Below are 24,829 nucleotides of genomic sequence, written 5' to 3' on the forward strand. Positions count from 1 at the left end.
CCCAATGGCCTTCATGCAACAGTTTGAGAACATCTCACCTGATGCAGGACTGGGTCCCGCGCAGTAGCCGACGTGACCTGCGAACCTGTAAGTGGAAAACCCTTGACCGCACGACGTTCTTCCTCATCAATGTGGAAACAGAGTAGTTCATCCCGATCGAAAACCGGGTCGGGGCCCATCAGCAATCGCAACAATGCGTCAGCGTTGGCGTGCTGGGCCGTGGGGCGATAGTGAATCTCATAGTTAAAACAAGACAAGTATAAGGCCCAACGTTGCAGGCGGTGAGCTGCCTTATCCAAAAGCGACGCCGATGGGCTTTACAGAGATACCAGTGGCTTGTGGTCGGTGATGAGGTGAAACTTAGAACCATACAAAAAAACGCTGAACTTTTTTAAAGCATAAATGATAGCGAGCGCCTCCTTTTCGATTTGAGAGTAACGCCGTTGCGCATCATTGAGGGTCTTGGAAGCATAGGCGATGAGTCGTTCCGACCCATCCTCATACCGATGGGCGAGAACAGCCCCTAGGCCATACTGTGACACGTCAGTCGCCAGAACCAAGTGCTGACCCAGATGGAATGTGGCAAGACAAGGCGCCAACTGCAAATGAGCTTTCAGGCGGACAAAAGCCTGCTCACACTTGTCGGACCAACAGAAAGGAACGTTTTTGCGTAACAGCTGATGCAGAGGATGAGCTACCGCCGCCGCGGATGGAATGAATTTGTGATAATAAGCAATCTTGCCTAGAAACGCCTGAAGTTCTTTGACCGCAGACGGCCGGGGTAGAGCATTAATGGCCGCAACGTGCTGACATAGAGGACGTATACCCTCACGGGACAAGTGGAAACCAAGATACACAATGGAGGGTTGGAAGAACTGTGACTTGTCCAGATTGCACTTCAACCCAGCCGAATGCAAAACCCGATACAGTGAACGCAAATTGCGAAGGTGCTCCTCAGTGGAGGTCCCCGTGACAACAATGTGATCCAGATAGTTTATGAAGCTGGGAACGGAAGCCGTGAGCTGTTCCAAAAACCGCTGAAAAGTGGCCGGCGCGCTAGCTACGCCAAATGGTAACCGCTGGTACTGATACAACCCACAAGGAGTGTTGATGATGAGAAATTCCTTGGAGGAAGCATCCAAAGGCAACTGATGGTACGCCTCCGATAAGTCAAGTTTGGAAAAGAACTGGCCCCCAGCGAGCTTGGTAAATAATTCCTCAGGACGGGGAAGAGGATAAGTGTCAATGAGGCTCGGAGCGTTGACGGTGGCTTTAAAATCACCACACAATCGCAGACTCCCGTTTGGTTTAGAAACCACCACGATGGGCGATGCCCATTCGCTGGAGGTAACAGGAAGGAGAATCCCTGAAGCTGTTAACCTGTCTATCTCAGCCTTGACAGGTGCACACAACGCCACCGGAATAGGGCGTGCCCGGAAAAACTTAGGGCGAGCTGTAGGTTTAAGAGTAATGTGGGCTTCAAAATCCTTGGCACGACCCAGACCAGCAGAGAACACGGACGAAAATTCAGAACACAATCCATCCAGCTGTTGATACGGAATATCCTCAGATATGAGGTGCACATCATCATCAATGCAGAACCTGAACAACTGGAAAGCATCATAACCGAACAGGTTTTCAGTGCCCGCATGATCCACCACATAAAATGTGAGGGGCCTAACAACAGACTTGTAGGCAGTGGAAGCATCAAACTGGCCAATGATAGGAATTTTCTGTTTATTATAAGTTCTCAGATTTCGCGTAACTGGAGACAAGGGAGGGGAGCCTAACTCCAAATACGTGCGAGAATTAATGAGAGTTACTGCAGACCCAGTGTCCACTTGCATGCTAATGTCTTTATCCAGAACACGAACAGTAACAAACAACTTATTTGTTGGAGAAAGCACACAGTTAACATCCATGTCCGATGCCTCGTCCTCGTCGACAGGAACTTTAGGGGACTGACACACAGAAGCAATGTGCCCTTTTTTCCTACATGAATTACGCGTGGCCCAATGTTTTGGACACGCGGCCCTGTCATGCTGTACGAAACAACGTGGACAAGAAGGAAGTGCGGAACGAACCTGCTTCTGTGGTTGCTGTTTTCGCTGCGAGCGTGGCAGCCCAATGCGACGTTGTTGACGCGAGTGAACTGCCGCCACATCTTCGTTCTCCTGTGAAACAGGCAAATTGTCCGTATCGAAAGTTGACTGTACAGCGCCTACATCACACCACGCGTCTATTTGCGCACCAGCAGTGTGAGACACTTCAAAGGATTGAGCGATGCTTAGAACTTCTGACAACGACGGGTTTGGCAGTTGTAAGGCACGTTGCCGAACTTCTTTCTCAGGAGCAAGCCGTAGAATAGCATCCCTAACCATTGAATCAGCATAAGACTCATGATGAGTGTCCGTGACAAACTGACATTTTCGACTCAGACCGTGTAGTTCCGTCGCCCAAGCCCAGTAAGATTGATGGGGCTGTTTACGACACTAGTAGAACGCCACGCGGGCGGCAATGACGTGGGTGTTTTTTCGGTAATAGTTAGACAATAAGTCACACATTTCTTGGAAGGACAGAGGGGCAGGTTCCCGCATAGGGGCTAACTGAGATAGCATCTGATAGTTCCGTGGGGAAGTCCAAGATAGAAATAACGACTTACACATAGGAGCATCGACAACGCCGAAAGCCAAGAAGTGTTGCCGCAAACGCTTCTCGTAATCCTCCCAGTCTTCAGTGGCCTTGTCGTAAGGAGGAAATGGAGGCGGAGAAGAGGAAGACAGACGATGAGTAAGCGACGTCGACAATGCCTGAATAGCAGCCGTCAGCTGTGTTTGTTGTTTAATGAGTGCTTGCATAAGCTGTTCCATGTCTGCCCCGTCACGAACACACAAATCCACAACGCAGTGAAAAAAAAATATCCCATCCTCGTCGCCAAAAAGTGTTATAACCTTTAATCACCAATAATTGCGTGGATATACAAACGTAGAAACAATAGCTGGTTACATGCTAACAACTCAGTATCTGTCATTCGACTGCCGTGCCGTGACATGCAGCCGGCGCCGTTCGTAGCTAGGTGGCGCTCCCGCGCTCAGCCGAGTTGCGGAGTGCCTCTATCGCCGTTTGTGCGTACTGTCGTGGCGGCACTGTTAAATGTCGTGGCACTGTCACAACAATTTCCTTTAATAAACAAGAATTCCAGCAGCATCATATTGCTTAGTTTGCAATTTCCTGTCATTAACACAGGTAATAAATATTAAGATAAAGTATATCAAAGTTACTGCCTTGAGCACTGTAAATGTTAAACTACTGTACAATACACCAAAGTTAGAACATGTGCAGTATTTACAAGATCATAGTACCATCAAGTTTTCAAAAGACTTGATATAGTAAACTTGACGGCCAGTACAGTTTTTTCATGTGAGTGGACCATAATGCCATCGTTCAGTAGCTTCCGGCAAACAAATCATTGTATCAGGACATGTAATTAGTTTACACAGGGAAAATAGCCATGCTATGTAGGATTAAAACCTAGGCCTTTTTGCTATCACCAGAGAAGATTTGTTGACACTAAGGCATTATCGTAATAATCAGGCCTGTCCCAGAAAAACTGGGATGAATCAGAACCATACGTATGAACAATAATGCAGAATCAACCATTTCTTCATACCTTGCCTCTCAAAATATGAATTATATTGACTAACTGAGGTACTACCACCAGTCAGTTTAGTTATCCCGAAAAGTGTGAATTTGATGCTTACGTCAGTTCATTTTTATTATGTTTGCATTACACTACCTTTCCACCTGCCACTCACACTCCTAAGGGTGAAATTTTGTCAGTATTATCAGCAGTCAGCCTAACAGCACCAAAAACTATGGATTTGACGTAATCTGTCATTTTCAGTTACCTTTACGTGTTGCTGCCTTTCTATTTCCACCCCTACTTGTAGCAGTGCTTGTGTTGTCTATCCATATAGTGTTTTATTCCTAGGTATGTGCATTGAGTATGGTTGAAATTTCTCCATGCATTCTAGGTCCATGCTTACATGTCACCCAATGATGACATAAAAGAACTTAAAGAACTTTTCACATCCATCATTGGGCACAATGTATATGTAGTGATGACAAGACTGTATTCTGCATCTTTTATTAAAGTACTTGCATCTGAGTGACTGTATCATTCCTTAATTTTCAGGCGGTAAGACAGCTTGCAGAAGCAACATGCAGTGGGGAACCTTCTCTTCAAAATGCTCTAGAACTGTCTCTGAGGTCTTTGCGTCTTCTGCCATCCCATGCAAGCAGAGAAGTCCTTGTTATATTTGGTAGCCTTACTACTTGTGATCCTGGAGATATAACAGTCACCATAGAGGTAAAGTACTATTGATTCTGAATAGTAAAATTCTTCCATGTTCAGAACAGCAAGAGAAGCATACTATTAATAACAAGTATCTTTTCTGTATTGTCGATTATTGCAGCAATAAGGATGCGTTCTTAGTAAGTTTGACATCTGAGTTACAGAACATCAATTCTTATTAAATAATAGCCTGTTCACCATGGTATTGGAGATAGGGCAGGAGAGTAGATAACAAATCAGAGTTCCTTCATGCTCAAGGCATCGGAAAATGGTCAGGGTCAAAGGGTTGCGGACAGCAACACTGCACCAAAGACGTGAAAGTTTATTATTGCAGCCTCAAAAATTATTCTCAAAATGACTTTTACATATTGAAGGTAAGCTAATCGTCTGGTTTGATTCCTGAGTGGAGCTGATCAGGAGGAGTCTGCCAAGAAAAGTATTTATGCCAAAGTCAGTGGCTGTCATGCTTGCTATCCTGTTCGTCAGGCCTTTAGGACTGAATGAGATCTTGAATATATCTGCTTGTTAAGTGTAGTATGGTCCCTCAACAGGCCACTAGTACAGAGAGACAGTAATATTCATCTTTGAACGTGATATAGAAGGTAGTTGAACCACAGATGTATGGAACTTGAGTGAACTTTCTCTGGATACCAACATAGCAAGGTATTTAACACAGAGACTACGTGGACCTGTTTGCAAATGATACAGTTCAAAACAGCCACTTGTGTAATCCTACATCTCTTTTGATGGGAAGGAACACGGTGCAACAGAGGCTGCCAGTTCTATACACTAAAACAGTGATCAGCAAGCTGTCAATTGTGAGCTAGTAGTTGCTCACAAGGACATTTTTGGTAGATTGTAGTAACACTCATATTGGCTACCCAGTATTGCTCCACTGAGCTGAGACTGCATTCACAGCGACTGCTTGTTTCTCCTGTGCAATTGCAAATTGTCAGCTAAGAATACTATGTTGTCAGCCTCATAATTGAACATATACTGACTGATGAACTAGACTGCTGGTATGGTCATTTACTGCTTCATGAAGAAGTTCGTTGTTGGCTTAATAGATCAATTTAAAGAGTTGCTTCCTGCCTTAATAGAATTTTTGAAATGATAAAAACACTTCACAAAATGTCAGCAAAAACCAGATTATAAATATCATATGAGAAAATGGATTAATAGAGGGAAACATTCCACGTGGGAAAAATATATCTAAAAACAAAGATGATGTGACTTACCAAAGGAAAGCGCTGGCACGTCGATAGACACACAAACAAACACAAACATACACACAAAATTCAAGCTTTCGCAACAAACTGTTGCCTCATCAGGAAAGAGGGAAGGAGAGGGAAAGACGAAAGGATGTGGGTTTTAAGGGAGAGGGTAAGGAGTCATTCCAATCCTGGGAGCGGAAAGGTAAGTCTTTCTGCTCCAGGGATTGGAATGACTCCTTACCCTCTCCCTTAAAACCCACATCCTTTCGTCTTTCCCTCTCCTTCCCTCTTTCCTGATGAGGCAACAGTTTGTTGCGAAAGCGTGAATTTAGTGTGTATGTTTGTGTTTGTTTGTGTGTCTATCAACGTGCCAGCGCTTTCCTTTGGTAAGTCACATCATCTTTGTTTTTAGATATATGAGAAAATGGGATGCAATGAAAGTAAACACAGCAGAGAAAAATGTATAAAAACACAGAATGGTAACATCGGAAGAGTGATAAGTTGAAGTATTTGGGAGAATGGATACAATCAAAAGAGTTAGATAACACCACAAGTAAAGAAATTAATTTTCTTTATTATTATTATTATTATCTTTCTTTATGGAATTAGCATACAAATTCACCCAAAGCCAATATAATATAAGATCATTATTATTCCAGGCAAAAATTAAATAGTATGCAACAGTAATTAAATTGGAAGCACTTTACGTTTCTGAATGCCTAACACTGAATAAAAGGGGTAAACTGGAAAATAAATAAAGAAATATACTCAGAAAAATTTTACGACCACAAAAGAATGAAGATAACAACTGGACGTAGAGGAGGAATGAAGATCTATCAGAAAATATTATGAACAGAAAAGTTGCTACTCACCATATAACAGAGATCCTGAGTCACAGATAGGCACAACAAAAAGACTCAAACTAAGCTTTCGGCCAAACAGCCCTTCATAAGAACAGACAACATACACACACACAACACACTCATGCAAACGCAACTCGCATACATGACCGCAGTCTCTGGCTGCCGAGGCCAGACCCAGAGAAGAATTTTCGAAAGGAGGAGGCAAATCCTTCTGTGAACTACATGTACCGGTTTGGCTGCAGAATTTTGCTTTCCTCACAGACATTGCCAAAATATTAAATATTCTTAACTTGCAACTTCAAAGTAAGTATAAAGGTATTGGCAGAATAATTTCCGATGTTGCTTCACTTTCAAAGAATCTGGAACTGAGAGGGGAAAATATCTTCCAAAGTGAATACAAACACTTTGCCTGATCGAAACAAACGCTTGACAAGCAAGGCTCTTGAATGGCTCCGTACAACAGCAGACAGTAACTTAATTTCGTTCATCATATTAGATGTTTCAGGAAAGTCCGCAACAGTGTCACTCATGGTTTAAATAATGAAAACTGCACCAGATACTTATGTTTTACTGCTTAGTACAAAGAATTTCAAGACTGCATCTTGAAATGAGAATAAATTCTCGAAACACGCTGTGCTAAGCATCAAAACATAAGTAACTGGTGCAGTTTTCATTATTTAAACCATAAGCAAACAATATGTTCAAATGCTTTCAAATTTGAGATGTCAATTCAACAAATGCTTTCAAGATATCAAAAGATTTCAATTGTTCCTCAGTTTGTCAAATCACTTTTTATTGAGACTGATGTTGAAGAATTCTCTACCTGTGTCATGAAGCGCATTGGTTTTCAGTACTGCAATGCTGTTGGAACTGTTTGATTTTCAAAATGATTGATCTTTAAAATCACTTTCTTCAAGCTCTGAAAACAGTTGGCCTCTTGTTTCGAAAGAAAAATACCCGGTTTTGGTCCATGTTGATCTCAGAAAGCAATGTGCAGTTCTACACATGTGTGTGAGGTTTCTTTTTCCACTATAAAATTTATATGTATAAAAAAAGTACAGAAAAAGACTGACTGGTAAACACTTGGACAACTGTATTCGAATGGCAGCCACTATGTAAAAAAAAAAAAAGGCAATAGCCTTCTATTAAAGTTATAAGACTAATAAAAAACGATCTTGCATTTGTAATTTATTACTAACTGCAGTTCAGTTTCTTTCTTATGAACAATTCAATGTCAATTTATATTTCTTATATACAAATGAAAGCTTTTTTTTAAAGAAAATCTTATTTCTTTCTCAGTTTCTTTTGATACCTCACAGTAGGCAAAACGGTATGGTAACTCAGAGGCTTCATAAGTTTGGTGACCACTGCTCTGAAGCTTAATACTCCCAAAAGATTATGGTTTACAGATTGAATGAGTGATAGAAGGCACATAATGCCCATCAGATGGTGATTTAAATTGGCTATTCTTTTTGTGTAAGCAGTATCACAGCCAGTAGGTCACTCTGTGCAAAAGACTAAGAAATTTAAAGGATCACTATCCCACTGGTATCGCAGTCATCCATCATAAGATATGACAGCTTAGAAATTTAAAGGATCACTATCCCACTGGTATCGCAGTCATCCATCATAAGATATGACAGCTTAGAAAATCATCATGCAATTTTTAAGCAGTTATAACCTGCCTTGTAGCAGAGTGTCTTATTCCTACAGAGAGCTTGTGTACCATCCATTAACAATCAATCAGGTAGTAGTTATATAAGATAAGATAATTTTATTGTCATTAGGCCTTTGCAGCAATAGACAATTTCTTGTACATATAACATAATCATTACATTAGCAAATAGAACTGTTTGGCCATGTCAGTTGCTAGCTTACAGTTCCATGTTACAGTCAACAAATTCTTTTAATTCATAGAAGGGGTTGGCAACAAGCCATTTGTTTAATGTTTTCCTAAATTCACACTCTGGAAAGTCTTGTACCCTCTGCGGAAACTTATTAAATATAAATAGTTTGTGGCTTATAGCTATTGATTGACTTTGATAATCTACGGTATGACATATGTATGGAATTATTATTTCTTCCGTTGTGACCATGAATATTATTTGTATGTTTGACTTCATGTATAGATTAACACTTGGTGTATATACAGATTTATAACAGTCATTATTTTACACTCAGAGAACAAAGACTTACAGTATGCTTTATGCTGAGAACACATAATGATTCTGATTGCTTTCTTCTGAAGAAGTAGTATGTTTTGAACATGGCTTGAGTTTCCCCAGAGAATAAGTCCATATAACACAGTACTTTGAAAAAGTGCAAAATAAGATGTTTTAACATAAGCTTCTGATGCACATTTCATAATACATCTTAAAAAGTAGATTACTCTGGATAATTTTAACACGAATGTGTTTTATGTGTCGTTCCAGTTCAGGACAAACCCATTTGACCTGAACCAAAATGACACTTGGGCGAGTGTATTGCCAGAAAAATCTTTTGACTTATTTAGATCATTGTTGTAGTTTAGGAAGGTAGTGTCATCTGCAAATAACACTTTATTGGAACTTATAAAGTAGGGTAGGTCATTGATCATTACCAGAAAGAAAAATGGTCCCACTACAGATCCCTGCGGAACTCCCACCTTAGTTTGTTCCTTGGTAGACTTTTCTGTGCCAGTACACACAACTTGCCTACGGTTTTGGAGATAAGACTAGTAGTTTTAGGCTGTTCTCCCTGATGCTATAAAAATGTGTCATGTACTACACAGTAAAATGTTTTATCCAGGTCACAGAACATGGCATGAGCAAATCCCTTCTCCTCAGACACTTTAAGAACATATTTAATTACGGAGTCTATTGCGTCTACTGTTGATGACTTTTTTCTAAATCCATATTGTGCTACATTAAATATTCCAAGTATTTCAGAATGAGCAGGCAACTGATGGTAGATGATGTATTGTGTTATTTTGGCCATGACTGGAACTATTGATATTGGTCTGAAACTTGCAGGGTTGTCTTTTGTCATCCTTTTTATACACATGAACCACCCTAGATAATTTCAGCTCCTCTGGAAAGTATCCCTCTGATAAACATTATTTATTCAATGAGTCGATGGATAAACAATGGAATCAACTACCTTCTTCAGCAAATTGCAAGACATGTCATAAATATCAGCACTATCTGATTACTTAAAAGTTCCTTACTATTTTTAATACAGCACTAGGCAGAACCTCAGAGAAAGTGAGAATATTATTGTAGGGCATTCCTTGATAATTTATTTCTAAGAGCTCTGACGGACTTGTATCAGGTTTACTGATGCCATTGCTTACTTCCTCGATAGATTTAATAAAATAATCATTAAACTCTTATGGAGAGATATTGATTTTGACCTCATGGAATGCTTTGGCAACAGTATTTATGAGATTCCAAGCAGCTCTGCATTTATTATTAGAAGTCTCAATGTACTGAGCATTGTGTGACACTTTCACTTCAGTAACTGTTTTTTTATAATCATTCTCCATCTTACATAGAGATATTTTGCATTTTCAGAATTAGTATTATTGTATACAGGGTGTTACAAAAAGGTGCGGCCAAACTTTCAGGAAACATTCCTCACACACAAGGAAAGAAAATATGTTATGTGGACATGTGTCCAGAAACGCTTACTTTCCATGTTGGAGCTCATTTTATTACTTCTCTTCAAATCACATTAACCATGGAATGGAAACACACAGCAACAGAATGTACCAGCGTGACTTCAAACACTTTGTTACAGGAAATGTTCAAAATGTCCTCCGTTAGCGAGGATACATGCATCCATCCTCCATCGCATGGAATCCCTGATGCACTGATGCAGCCCTGGAGAATGGCGTATTGTATCACAGCCGTCCACAATACGAGCACGAAGATTCTTTACATTTGGTACCGGGGTTTCGTAGACAAGAGCTTTCAAATGCCCCCATAAATGAAAGTCAAGAGGGTTGGGGTCAGGAGAGCGTGGAGGCCATGGAATTGGTCCGCCTCTACCAATCCGTCGGTCACCGAATCTGTTGTTGAGAAGCGTACGAACACTTCGACTGAAATGTGCAGGAGCTCCATCGTGCATGAACCACATGTTGTGTCGTGCTTGTAAAGGCACATGTTCTAGCAGCACAGGTAGAGTATCCGTATGAAATCATGATAATGTGCTCCATTGAGCGTGGGTGGAAGAACATGGGGCCCAATCAAGACATCACCAACAATGCCTGCCCAAACGTTCACAGAAAATCTGTGTTGATGACGTGATTGCACAATTGCGTGTGGATTCTCGTCAGCCCACACATGTTGATTGTGAAAATTTACAATTTGATCACGTTGAAATGGAGCCTCATCCGTAAAGAGAACATTTGCACTGAAATGAGGATTGACACATTGTTGGATGAATCATTCGCAGAAATGTACCCGTGGAGGCCAATCAGCTGCTGATAGTGCCTGCACAAGCTGTGCATGGTACAGAAACAACTGGTTCTCCCGTAGCACTCTCCATACAGTGATGTGGTCAACGTTACCTTGTACAGCAGCAATTTCTCTGACGCTGACATCAGGTTTATCGTCAACTGCACGAAGAATTGCCTCGTCCATTGCAGGTGTCCTCGTCGTTCTAGGTCTTTCCCAGTCGCGAGTCATAGGCTGGAATGTTCCGTGCTCCCTACGACGCCGATCAATTGCTTCGAATGTCTTCCTGTCGGGACACCTTTGTTCCGGAAATCTGTCTCAATACAACGTACCGCGCGACGGCTATTGCCCCGTGCTAATCCATACATCAAAGGGCATCTGCCAACTTCGCATTTGTAAACATTGCACAGACTGCTAAACCACGTTCGTGATGAACACTAACCTGTTGATGCTACGTACTGATGTGTTTGATGCTAGTACTGTAGAGCAATGAGTCGCATGTTAACACAAGCACCGAAGTCAACATTACCTTCCTTCAATTGGGCCAACTGGCGGTGAATCGAGGAAGTGCAGTACATACTGACGAAACTAAAATGAGCTCTAACATGGAAATTAAGCGTTTCCGGACACATGTCCACATAACATCTTTTCTTTATTTGTGTGTGAGGAATGTTTCCTGAAAGTTTGGCCGTACCTTTTTGTAACACCCTGTATATCTAACAGCATCATCACGTGATCTTCCATATCAGACAAGTGTTTTAGTGTACCAAGAATTTCTCTTTTTTGACACCTTTTTACAACCTCTGTCTGTTACTTTACATTTTCTAATGGGAATACTATCATTAAATATTTGAAGAAATGAGTTAAAGAAACATTCAAAATTTATTTTAGCTGATTCATTATACTCATTATTTGATAGATGAAGATTACCATCATTTCTCCGGCCGAGCCAATCTCTATCTGCAAGGGTTTTCCTGAACGTATCAATTTTTCCATTGGTCATTGGCCTAGTGATCATTTTTGGATTGGCCATGTCACCACTAAGATTCTAAGATTGACTGAGCTGGTCCTGTTAGCATATATTAGGGAAACTGATTTGTGGTCAGAGAAGAGAAACATTGTTATATCACACTGGGCTTGGTCACATCTAAAATCAACAAATATATTGTCTAAGTACACTTGTTCCCTAGTTTGTACATAGTTAACACACTGTAGATTGAACTGTCATAGTGAGTTTTGCAAGTCACTAACACTGTACATGTCAGTTGACATGTCAAAATCAGAATTAAGATTACCACCTATTATAATGTCATAGTTTGTAAATCTTTTCTCAGTGAGTGCTCATAAAAGGATGTCCAATTTTTCTAAGAACACACTGCTAATACCATTGGGAACCCTGGACAGTGATACTACTGTTAGCTTCATACTACTAATGACTATACCAGTGGCTTTAAAATTCAGTTCTTCACATAAATAATTTAGATCCAAGTTATCAGTGGTGCAAATGGTTCATCTACCAACGTAAATTGCTACACCACCTCTCTTGTGAACTTTTCTGCAGTAACTGTTTGATAAACTATGATGAAACTCCAGTTTGTATCATCAGTGGCCCAATATTCTCCTTCTTGTTGTTGTTGTGGTCTTCAGTCCTGAGACTGGTTTGATGCAGCTCTCCATGGTACTCTATCCTGTGCAAGCTTCTTCATCTCCCAGTACCTACTGCAACCTACATCCTTCTGAATCTGCTTAGTGTATTGATCTCTTGGTCTCCCTCTACGATTTTTACCCTCCACGCTGCCCTCCAATGCTAAATTTGTGATCCCTTGATGCCTCAAAACATGTCCTACCAACCGATCCCTTCTTCTAGTCAAGTTGTGCCACAAACTTCTCTTCTCCCCAATCCTATTCAATACCTCCTCATTAGTTACGTGATCTACCCACTTTATCTTCAGCATTCTTCTGTAGCACCGCATTTCGAAAGCTTCTATTCTCTTCTTGTCCAAACTGGTTATCGTCCATGTTTCACTTCCATACATGGCTACACTCCATACAAATACTTTCAGAAACGACTTCCTGACACTTAAATCTATACTCAATGTTAACAAATTTCTCTTCTTCAGAAACGATTTCCTTGCCATTGCCAGTCTACATTTTATATCCTCTCTACTTCGACCATCATCAGTTATTTTACTCCCTAAATAGCAAAACGCCTTTACTACTTTAAGTGTCTCATTTCCTAATCTAATCCCCTCAGCATCACCCTATTTAATTTGACTACATTCCATTATCCTCGTTTTGCTTTTGTTGATGTTCATCTTATATCCTCCTTTCAAGACACTGTCCATTCCGTTCAACTGCTCTTCCAAGTCCTTTGCTGTCTCTGACAGAATTACAATGTCATCGGCGAACCTCAAAGTTTTTACTTCTTCTCCATGAATTTTAATGCCTACCCCGAATTTTTCTTTTGTTTCCTTTACTGCTTGCTCAATATACAGATTGAATAACATCGGGGAGAGGCTACAACCCTGTCTCACTCCTTTCCCAACCACTGCTTCCCTTTCATGCCCCTCGACTCTTATAACTGCCATCTGGTTTCTGTACAAATTGCAAATAGCCTTTCGCTCCCTGTATTTTACCCCTGCCACCTTCAGAATTTGAAAGAGAGTATTCCAGTTAACGTTGTCAAAAGCTTTCTCTAAGTCTACAAATGCTAGAAACGTAGGTTTGCCTTTTCTTAATCTTTCTTCTAAGATAAGTCGTAAGGTTAATATTGCCTCACGTGTTCCAACATTTCTACGGAATCCAAACTGATCTTCCCCAAGGTCGGCTTCTACCAGCTTTTCCATTCGTCTGTAAAGAATTCGCGTTAGTACTTTGCAGCTGTGACTTATTAAACTGATAGTTCGGCAACTTTCACATGTCAACAACTGCTTTCTTTGGGATTGGAATTATTATATTCTTCTTGAAGTCTGTGGGTATTTCGCCTGTCTCATACATCTTGCTCACCAGATGGTAGAGTTTTGTCATGACTGGCTCTCCCAAGGCCATCAGTAGTTCTAATGGAATGTTGTCTACTCCCGGGGCCTTGTTTCGACTCAGGTCTTTCAGTGCTCTGTCAAACTCTTCACGCAGTATTCTATCTCCTATTTCTTCTTCATCTACATCCTCTTCCATTTCCATAATATTGTCTCCTTAAACACAATAATTCCTTGTCTTTCAGATCTTGGAAGTTATAAAAAACCAATTGTCAGGTCTATATTCTGCTCTCCCTCGGATTTTAGATGATACTTATTTTTGGATTTTTGTTTGCTTGTTTATTCACATTTTCACCCCCATCGAGCCATTTTAGTTACCCTTGTTTTTTCTTTAAGTGCAATCCATCGTGTCCTAGACAGTTTTCATTTAGGAATTTATGACACTGCTCCGAGTCTGTCACACTGTTCTTTTATGGCACAGTTTATTTTGCAGACATATTTACCACTTACAGATTTTCTTTTTATTATTCCACCGATTTTGAGCCGGGAACATGGATAGACACTTCCAGCTAAATGAATCAAGTTTCTTGTGTCATTGGTGGTTACTTCTTCACTGCTAATTTTTATCAAATTTGTCCCAATGTGTATAGTTATACTTAAGTTCGTTTTCTATAATATGTCGTTTTGTGGTTTCCATGTTTTTTAGATGGTTGTTTAGGTGTTGTATTCTAACTCCAAGTCACACACCAATTTTGCATCCTGGAACAGCGACATTTTTCAGTAACAAATCGCCTACCAATAGAAATTCATTTTCATTTCTTTGTACACTTGAGCCACTGCCTTTCCTTTGAGTGTATGTTACAGACTTCCATTTATATTTCCTTTTATTATATGTTACAGACTTCGATTTATATTTATGTTCTGAATTTTGGCTTACTGAGGTTATCAGTAATTCATCGAGCAGATATAATATATTAGACCTACAGTTTTGATTGTTAGTACTGCTTATACATGCGCACAGGTTTTTGTGGTATTGTTTTGTTTCCATTTTTTGGCTTTCACCCACACTGGACTGTTTCTCTGTTGCTAATCTGTTATTTTCTTTACCTGGAGTCACCGTTTTGTTGTTTACTGGCTTACTACTGATATGTGCACATGGATTAATGCAGTGTTGTTTTGTTTTTGTTTCACAGCTTTCTGACACATGGAACTCTTTTTCTCGTAATAATTTATCGTTTTCTTGTTTTAAAATTGAGATTTCACTTTTCAGCACATCAACATCATTTTGAAGTATCTTGATAATTTCGCTTTTTGTTTTCACTGCTTTTTCAAGTTGGGACGTTTCGAAATGTAAACAGCCAAGACATGTCCATAAAAAATCATCACTGGTGTATTTCAAGTTTATTTTGGTGCACTTTTCGTGCAACCCATTCCTTTTATCACTTTCTTCTCACATTCTTTACGTAACGAACAGTTCAATTTTTCCATTTTTGACTAGAGCGGAACACGAATCATTTGTATGGGTGCCATCTTAATGTCCAATAGATGCCCACCCAGGATTTGAAGATAATGTGTGTAGTAGTGCATCTATAATGGGAATATTATGTAGCAATTACATTTCAGAAAAAAAGTAGCATATTTGTACTATTATTTATCTTCTTGTCTCTCAACAGTCGGAAATAGTTGTATTTATTGCTTGTTACCATGCTGTATTATTATGAACTGTTAAGTGCTTCACATATCCTTTCGCTTTTCTTACCATTATGTGTAACACCTATATAATAAAGTGTTGGCTGCTTCTTATTTATAGCAGACATCAATTAAAATTAATACTGGGTAGGAAATTTGCAGTAAATGCAAGATAAGTATCCGTAAGAGACCATTGCCAAGTGATTCCATCTGGCCTGGCATCTTTTTCACTTTCACCTCTTTAATTTGTTTCTCAATGCTAGAGTTCCCTATTTTTACATCCCACCTGTGTGATGGTCAGGCGATGGTATGAGTGTGCAGTCCTACTGCATGAATGACTTTTTAAATACAGAATTTAAACTTCAGCTGTCCATTTGCTGCCTTCTATTATGGCACCAGACTTGTTGACGAGTGACTGAAAAGAAGCCTTTGACTCACTCAGCAGTTTTAAGAGGGACCAATATTTTCGTGGGTTCCTGGCAGGATCTTTCACTAACATGTGACAGTGGAAGTTGTTGCATCCTTTGTGCATCATTCTTTTTATAGACGAACAAATTTCTACTGACATGTGCCTGTTGAAATATTGTGTTCTTAATTGAGCTGAGGGTGCAACAGTCTCTGTTTCCTCAGCATTTTTCAGATTTTGCTATCAAACTATGGTGTGTCTTTTCTGACCGTAACCCATTTACTCAGCACATACTTGTCCAGAGGGTGATTTACAATCAGTTTAAACTTTTCCCATGATTCCTCTACAGCTACTATATTGAAAGTAAATAATGTCCACTCATTGTCTGAGTAGGACGCTAACAACTGTTTATGTGCCCTTTCCAGCATAAAAACCCTCCCAGGTCTTCTTGATGTTTTAATTTTAGTAACCATTGTCTCTATGATGAAAACATTATCACTACTCCGTGTCTCTATACTCACACTGTTGATAAGCTCAGGCCTATGTGTAGCTGTAAGATTTAAAGTATTGTTGAACTAGTTGCTCAAACAGTTTTTGGAGAATGTGTTCAGAACTATTTTACAAGATTGTCTGTCTGTACCACCTGCAGTGAAGCCATAGACATCCTAGTCTACACTCAGTTGGTTTAAAGTTGCCTCGGACTAATATCGCATGACAGGGATACCTATGCACTACTGAGCATATACCTTCTTGGAATGATTTATAACTGCTGTGTTGACCTAAACTTGGTACTCACATCCCGATAACTTCACAGTCAGATTCAATTTTGACCTTGATGGACATAATATTTTTGTTGATTACAATGAACACTCCCCCCACCCCTCCTATGAAAACATATAGCCAGTATTTTTTATTTATATTCCATGCTTCATTGATATTTTGGAGCTTTTCTACTTTGGGATTCATCCAGATTTCAGTTCCAGTTATACTTTGAGCTTAACAGATTTTCTGTAGGGCGGATGATTCAGGAATTTTGTTACGAATGTTTTATAAGTTTACTGTTAATGTCTTGACATTCTAATTGTCTTTACTTTGTACATGATGTGATTTCACTCTCTGTGTATGTGGCAAGTGTTTATCAGAGGACTTCAAACTATTGCCTAGCCTAAAATAAAAAGAACCATATGCATCCCAGATGCACTTCGCTGCCCAAATAGCTGTTTCCTGCGTGTAGCGCACCACTGATCTATCAGGGAGAATCCTACAGTTCTCCACTCCATAGCACAAGTCCAACATCTGTAGCCATCACTGTCACAGAACCAATGGTGACTCTGGTTGAGACCCTCCACTCAGCTCAAAACCAAAGGAACTCACTATGTTCTTGTTAAGATACTGCAGATTGTAAGCTCTTCTTGCAGCCCTCGAGAAAGGCAAGCAGTCTTCATCACTTTCACCTGTCATACAGACTGAGCTCGGAACCCAACCACTGGTGCTGACATGAATCAAGACTTTCAGATGACTGCACTCTGCACCCTTGATAGCTGCAGCAGGTGCGAGAGTACATGTCTGTCAAACTCTTCTGATGCAGTAAAATTTATTGAGGGAGCAACTCAACTGATTGCTGACAAAACACTATTTTAGTCATCAGTCTTTATACGATGATTCACTCTCATTTCGTTTCACAGACAAGGTCTTAACATGAATGAACAAAGAATGCTCAATGCCACTGACATTCTTGTGTGTTGGACGTTCGGGTCATTGTTATTCTTTGAAGCAGCGTATTACACAGGTGTCTCTTTACTGCACTTGTGGGTGACGTCAGGCACATCTCAACCAAATTCAGTGCCACACAAAACACAAAAAGAATACCTCGACAGACAAAGCACAACAAAAACAAAAAGTAGTCGTAAGAAACTATAATCCCAACTAGAGATAATTTTAATTTTCAAGAAGGTAATGTTATCCTTCTTCACACTAACGCGAAATTCATCACATTTGTTCATTTATGTGCGATTTTTCCACCATTCCACTACATCCAGTAGAAATATTTCTTATAAAATCATGGAAAATCTCATACCATCACACAGGGCCCATTCCACATTTCATATGAGCATCCTCCCCCTCCGCTGTCTACCCTTGCCCTCTACCCCAATACACACACCAAGTGCACATTGAACTTCTTCCCAGCCCTAGGTACAACTTCTCTGAAGAGCTCCCTATAACTAGCAAACCCCTCCCCCTGTATACCAGCTTAGACCCCACTGAAAGTGTCTGCTCACAGGGTAAGAGAGGTGAAGCCAGGCGACTAGTCCCCAGATTCACACTCTGCCTCGAACACTGTGAACAAGTTACAACATACCACTCACCTGGCAGTGAATGCTGTTCCCCCATATAAGGTACGGTGGAGTTTGCTAGTAGCATGCTTCTATATTTCAGCTGTTTGTAATAAGAGATGAAGGTATAACTGTTAAAGAAAAGGAGTTACAGTAAAATATATCCTGAACTACCTAATTAATAGGCAGAAGATTTGGGAACCAAACACAGGACCACAATGGGTATCTATTAGTGGAACTCGAGTCAGAACATATTAGTGATTAAGCTTAAATTCAAGATACTAAAAAAGAGAGGCTGTAGATACATTTGATATTAATAATTTTGGTTCCAAAGTATGAAAATGGGATTTAAAAACTGAGAAGCAGTTTATGAAAGGTTTATGAAGAAACTGAGAATATAACTGATAAAATGAGAGAGCAGAGGATTACATTTTATGGCCACTTTTAAAGAATAGATAACAAAATATTCAACTTATCTGAGAAAAATCCAAAAACCCAAATTCTTGGTTTAAAGAAGTTAGGAAAGATCTGTAGGAGTTGGGAATAGCAGGCAAAGATATTGAAAACAGACATGAATTTGGGGAAAAGATCGGAAAAGTTAACGGTTTACAGAAGAAAACACAAAAAAAGAGAGGAGGGACATGGAGCAAAGAAAGAAGAAAACAACAGAGTGCAAGAATGAAGAAGTACTGGGAAGCCAAAAAAGGAAAATAATATGATGCCATAAATCAACTGTTTTATGTGGTCGTGTGTTGGCCAAATTCTAATAATAATAAATAATGAAAGATACAGCATGGAAGTTCTTTAAAGCAATGGACTAAATATGACTGGTAAGAGCATTTCAGAACATCAGTGGAAAGTTCTACGGAAGGAAATAATTAAAGCTGAAAAGTAGGTACAGGAAAGATAGTGAGAAGAAAACTGCTGCTGGTATTTCAAGAAATTCCGTAAATGAACTTTATAAGTTACTCAGAAAGAAAGTTAATAGGAATAGCAGGGAAGGAAACTCAGAGCATTTGAGAAATACATGTAAATACTGAAAAAATACTGTAATTATAAACTGAGACTTGATGCAGGAATATTAAATGTAATTTTGGGGACCTGAAAAATGAATGTCATAACTTTTCTATCAGGACTAATTATATATTAATTAAATATTAGAAGAACTAAAAAGTTTCAGAATTTCTAGTGCACAACCAGTCATTGTGTATTTGCAGTGAACCGAACTTGTAAGATGATGAATAAGTCTGTGAGCTGAACAAAGATAAGTAATCAACCAGTACACAACCAATCACAATGGATATCCATTCCAGTTGTTAAGATCATGAATGTCATGATCTAGTAGATCTTTACTGCAAGTGCTCATTGTCTATAGCATAGACAGGAAGAGAAGTAACTGACAATAACTGGTGGTCATTGACAGTTTTAAATATCCGAGTGGGCAAGGGCAACAGCCCAACATACATCGTATTGTTATCAATGATTCGCACCTTTACAAGTGCAGTTGTTTCAGTGACTACCATCATCCTTGGTCATCTGTTGATATTGGTATTTTTGCTGGCAGCTCAACATACATCGTATTGTTATCAGTGACAAAGCACCATTATAAGTGCAATTGTATCAATGAGTAGCATCATGTTTGGTCAGCCGTTGATGTTGGTATTTTTGCTGGGCAACAAAAGAACCTAAGTGATACGTATGGAAACTTGTGGTAAGTACAAACTATATTCATACGGATGGCATGAGGATGGGGAAAGAAACAGAGAATAGCTGTTCAGAAGTGTAGTACTGGAATGTGTGGTTAATGTGGAAGGAATGGATGATCCGGTATTTGAACTAGTCTGTTACAGCACTGAGTTATATGAACATTAAAAAATAGTCAGCAGGAGCCTGTAAAATACTTTCAGAGATACTACAATCAGCGTGAGGTACTAAAAGTTAGAAGGTTGGAAATCTTTGTAACAAAAGACTTGCTGTCTTATGGTTGTTACTGGGTTTCACAAGGTGATCTGTTTTGGCCATGGCACAGTGATGAACCAGACTGATTTTGTGCTCTAGGTGTGGCTAATGTTAAAACAACAGTAAGTGCTGCCAGATAATACAAGCTTGTTGCTAGATAACAATGAATTATGGCATGATTTTGCTGACTGTGATACTATAATTCCAGTTTGTTTTTGTGATTCACTGTAGCCAGCTGTTCCAACTCTGCCCCTTGGGGCATGGGCTCCTGCAGCTCGCCACTGAGCAGGTGCAAATGGTACGGTACCTGCCAGGCAGCCATAGTGCACCACATTCCTTGTCCTATCATTTGCCCGCCCGTGCATGCAGCCGCTCAGCAGAGACATACGTTCACACAGACTATGGTGCAGCTCCAACTGCCTGTGCTTGGGTGTGGGTGGGGGGAGTGAACACTGAACTACTTGGACTAGTATAGAATGACTTTGCTGATACAAGTACCTGACCTGTTTCAGGCACTTCTACCATTGATGGGTTCTTTAATTTGAATACATAACATCCAGAGAGGACTCATTTTCTGCTACAGTACCATGAGCAATGAACTAGCGTAGGGAACTGGCATTCCTGATACATTCTTGTTCTTGGCTAATACCAAGGAGATGTGCGACTTATCCCATGTATCAGGCTGCTCCAGCCAGGCACTCGCAGGCACTAGTTTCACTGGCTGGTACGTTGGGAACACATGTGGCATCATGAGTTGAAGAGGTCTCTGGGATTAACAGTGCCATAGCAGGATTCGTGATGCAAATTGACTTTTTAATGTTATGACTGCATGGAAGTCCTTAACACTTGGTAACCTGTGTTCTGGTAGGTCATACCCACATTTATTACATCTTGGAAGGTGCATCCATTCACAGAATGGTTAGAATAACCAGAACATGTCCCTCACCATGTACTAATGGCGAGCTGAGCTGGATGCCATGTCAGTCACCATGCATAAGCTGATCTTGAAAGGTGCTGAATCAAGTCAGTGACCTGAGTCAAAGTGAGTAATCAGCCGGCACACATCAAATCCCTGTAAAATTGTGCTCAAGGTCCAAAGTATCATCAACCAGTATACTTCTCTAGCAAGTGCTAGATGTCAACAACACGAGTAGACAAGCAGAAAACTACCTGGTAATAGCTAGCTGTCACTAGCCTCAAATGTCTCATGGGTTAAAGGGTGTGGCTCAGTATGAGTAGCCCTTGACACTGTGTCAGTTGTAGAGTTGTTATTGCTAACAACATTCTCCAATGATAGCAGCAACTCTGGTTTACTGTTGGTATAAGTGTTATTTTCAGAAACAAAGGTGCAGATGTGATATCTCTAATAAGTGCAGAAGAAGGGCATATAGATGGCTGAAACACACAAAAAGCTTGTGCAATAGAAAAAAGTAGTCCTGAAGAGGGAGTAATGGATGATATTGAAGGGGTTTGACAAAGTATTTAATTATGTGATCTGAAACAAGTTGGCAGAAATCAATGACATACCTCCTGCAGAACTACAATTAGTTTAAAGTACAAGAATAAGAAAGTTAGTGGATGTGGTGTCCAAACAATATAAAACACTAGGCTCACTACTTGATTTCTAAAAGGCATTGTCATGACACTCACCAAAAAGACTATCAGTCTGAAACATCACTCATTAAAAAGGCCTTATCAGTTTCACATGTCACTTTTGGAAATTGCTGACTTGAATAACACACGGAAAACAGAAAGAAAAAATGAAAGAGGTGCTGGATGATGATTGGGCTTGCTTCAGAAATAGTAAAGAAATTAGAAAAGTAATGCCGACCTTGCAAACAAAAGGAGGATGCTTAGTCATTTGAGTGGGCAGTCTGCCGGGATGTTTTTTTTTCTTTTAAGGAGGTTTCTTTGGTCATGTTGAGTTACTAAAATTAGATAATCCATGTCTATTGTGAAGGTTAATTGGTGTAACAGACACTTTTAGGAGATACTTATTAAGCACCAGAATTCTACACCTTTAAAGTGTACATGCATGACAATCTCTGTATTGTATGTCTCTAAATGGTATTTGTAGTGAGGCTGCTCTCCAATCAGTAGAAGAAATATGTATTTTGAGAACACACTAAATTAATAGACTCACCCAGAAGCTAGTGGACATAAAAGAAAAAGTTTGAAACAACAGTGGATGTCACTAGACAAAAGAATATGGTCTGGATAAATAAAGAGAGCTCCTTCCACACAATGAAATACATTCTTTTCAGATTCAGAGAGGAGAATATGTACTAATCACACACTATAAGGTAGAGGTCGCGAGGATGCTGGAAGTAAAAGCTTCTGATACCACATTGACACTGGGACAAATCCCATCTTCTTCTCCCAGAAGTGGCACAAAAGTTGATAGCCAGCTGCTGGAAGGACCAAGTAAGGCCAGTTCACTCATATTTCTGACTGATAATAGTAACCACTACATACAACACCATGCATGAATCAACTTTTTTGCTGTGGCGCACAATATTTTAACTGTTGGCAATGAGCATAAACATTCTATAGCGACACGAAACAGCCTAGTAAGCATGCCACAGTCAGCATTCATTGTAAGGATTGTTTTTCCAGAAGCATTACTAAAGTGTGGATTGTAACCCATGATGTTGTGCCCTGCAGACAGGCTATATTCCGGCATAGGATAACACTGACCTGCAAGTTTGCTAGTTGCTTCCATTAGACCACAGTAAAATGTTATATCCACCATTTGCTGTGCTACTTAGGTTATAAGATAACAGACGTCAGTGTTACATGATAAAAAATATAACAACTGGGACACTGCCTGCTGGTATATGTCCGACAAGAGAGAGAAAAGTGATTTAGAAAAAAATAAATGGCAAGACAAGTCATACACAATGAAACAGTTCTATTTTAATGCTTATATTATTTGGCTGTATGTTTAAAAAAAAAGGAAGAAAGAAAGAAAATATTTTTGATATTTGTGATAATAATTTTAATGAATATGATCTAAATGTTAAACATAAATTACTGTTGTGATTAAATGTGGTTGGCTGCAGACAGACTTTGACTACGGTAGTGATCATGTGACTCATGGAGCTGGGAGCATGCAGAGGGGTTTTCATTATCTTTTGGCAGTGGACACTGATTGGGTAAGGTTGTTTAGGCAGCAAAGTGCTGCTCAAGTATGGCATTTAGGAAGTCTGTTTCGACATTAGGACTGAAATACATAGTTCACTGCTTCTGAATACCAGTAGTAGGTTATCTTTGGAGCACTACGTAACATCTTTTTAGGATTCACATGTACATAATTTCCCTGGAAACTGCTTTTATGCACTGGCAGAGAGTGTGACCAATTCGGTTTGTACTTGGGATAAGATTGTATTGCTGAACCTTCAAATGCGAACTATTGTTATTAAAACAATTATTTTCAGAAGTGTTCATGTGTTCGTTTTCATAATTCATTGACTGAGATTCATTGGCCGTTTGATAAAACTCTACTGTGTACATAAGGACATAAATGCAACATTGGACAACTGCTCCCCTCAGTAGACAAGCCCTCTGTGAATTTTATGTTGTTCAGTTGCTCTGCAGTGGGAAAGCAGCATTCGTACCTGTTATTATAGTTTGATAGACATCACAGGTTTTCATTGGTGCGTGCTACTGCCCCGGTATGTTGCAAGGGGTGTGTGTGTGTGTGTGTGTGTGTGTGTGTGTGTGTTGATTTGTTCAAATCATAAATTGTTGCAAGGGGTATAGGGCAATATGCAATTATTGTACAAGAATGTTATCTTATTCATTGTGGTATAATGATTTAGATATCAGTCAATACCCTACCATGGACATATGTTTTACAAAATACGAACAGAGCTGATATTAGAATAGTAACTGTTCTACCACACTGTCATAAATTGTTGACAAATACATTTTCCCTTCAGTATATTGTACTATATATTGTACTAAAGGTCCCTTTCTTTAACATTTGGATTCTTGCTTCCAAAATTATTGCATTCGGTTGCATCCAGCCAGTGTTGCATGCACAGTACCAATGTGTAGCCTTTCCATGTGTTCCTGCCCAGAAATGTTTTTTGAGTATACATTATTCCATGCCATGAAATTAGGACATTACTATAAGCTACAGTTTATGTTGTTGTGGAGTAGAAGGATGTATTAAATTTAATTACATATAATATTGAGCCCTTCCTATCAGTAACTATTCATATGAATTTTACCCATAGTGGATGCTGTCGAACTCCGTGATTGTTCCTTTATGGGGTGTAGAAAAATATCCGCTGGATATTGTGACTGGTAGCGAATATTTTTCTACACCCCAACTATTCATATCTTTGATAATATTATGGAAAGGGTAGATTGCTACTCACGGTATAGGGAGATGTTGGGTCGTAGACAGGCACTGCAAAAAGACTAGCTTTCGGTCAGAAGACCTTCTTCTGAAACAGATAACATACACATCCGCATTTTCATGCAAACACAGCTCACAAACATGACCACCGTCTCTGGCTGCTGAGGTCAGGCAGTCTGTCCTTGGCAGCCAGAGACAGTGATCACAAATGTGTGTGAGCTGTGGTTACAGAAA

The 24,829-nt window shown here is 39.7% G+C and overlaps 1 protein-coding gene across 1 annotated transcript in view; it reads left to right on the top strand.

Annotated features, from left to right (window-relative positions):
- Nucleotides 1–24,829, top strand: part of LOC124607024 (general transcription factor IIH subunit 2) — a 103,023-nt gene that overhangs the window by 72,590 nt on the left and 5,604 nt on the right. The window contains exon 4 of the mRNA XM_047139189.1: nt 4,196–4,369. Within this exon, the coding sequence (XP_046995145.1) occupies nt 4,196–4,369 (174 nt within the window). The remainder of the gene's footprint in view (nt 1–4,195; nt 4,370–24,829) is intronic.

The sequence above is a fragment of the Schistocerca americana genome, chromosome 3, assembly GCF_021461395.2.
Source record: "Schistocerca americana isolate TAMUIC-IGC-003095 chromosome 3, iqSchAmer2.1, whole genome shotgun sequence".
NCBI classification, from domain to species: Eukaryota; Metazoa; Arthropoda; class Insecta; order Orthoptera; family Acrididae; genus Schistocerca; species Schistocerca americana.